The sequence below is a fragment of the Fulmarus glacialis genome, unplaced genomic scaffold (assembly GCF_000690835.1).
Source record: "Fulmarus glacialis isolate BGI_N327 unplaced genomic scaffold, ASM69083v1 scaffold18581, whole genome shotgun sequence".
NCBI classification, from domain to species: domain Eukaryota; kingdom Metazoa; phylum Chordata; class Aves; order Procellariiformes; family Procellariidae; genus Fulmarus; species Fulmarus glacialis.
The window spans coordinates 9520-9762 of NW_009192316.1; the positions used below are offsets into that span (position 1 = coordinate 9520).

The 243-nt window shown below is 67.9% G+C and overlaps 1 protein-coding gene across 1 annotated transcript in view; it reads right to left on the reverse strand.

Annotated features, from left to right (window-relative positions):
- CRTAC1 (cartilage acidic protein 1) overlaps nt 1-243 on the reverse strand; it is a 9686-nt gene that overhangs the window by 8771 nt on the left and 672 nt on the right. Inside the window, exon 2 of the mRNA XM_009587037.1 lies at nt 229-239. Coding sequence (XP_009585332.1) covers nt 229-239 — 11 coding nt within the window. The remainder of the gene's footprint in view (nt 1-228; nt 240-243) is intronic.

Here is a 243-nt window from a genome sequence, read left to right on the forward strand (position 1 = left end):
GGCCCACGGGTGAGTCTCGTAATGGCTGCAGGGCCAGCCTGCCTGCCACCACGGTGGCCCCAGCTCCCACAGCCCCGCCGGGTGGGATCCATGGGGGTGAGGGGCTCCCTCCACATGAGAACACCTGCATGTGCAAGCCTCCCTCAGGGGTGAGCACGGTGGCGTGTACACAGACACGCTGCGCCGGCAGCTCACAGCCATGCCAGCACACACATGCAGAGTCCGCACCGTGGTCCCCGCTGT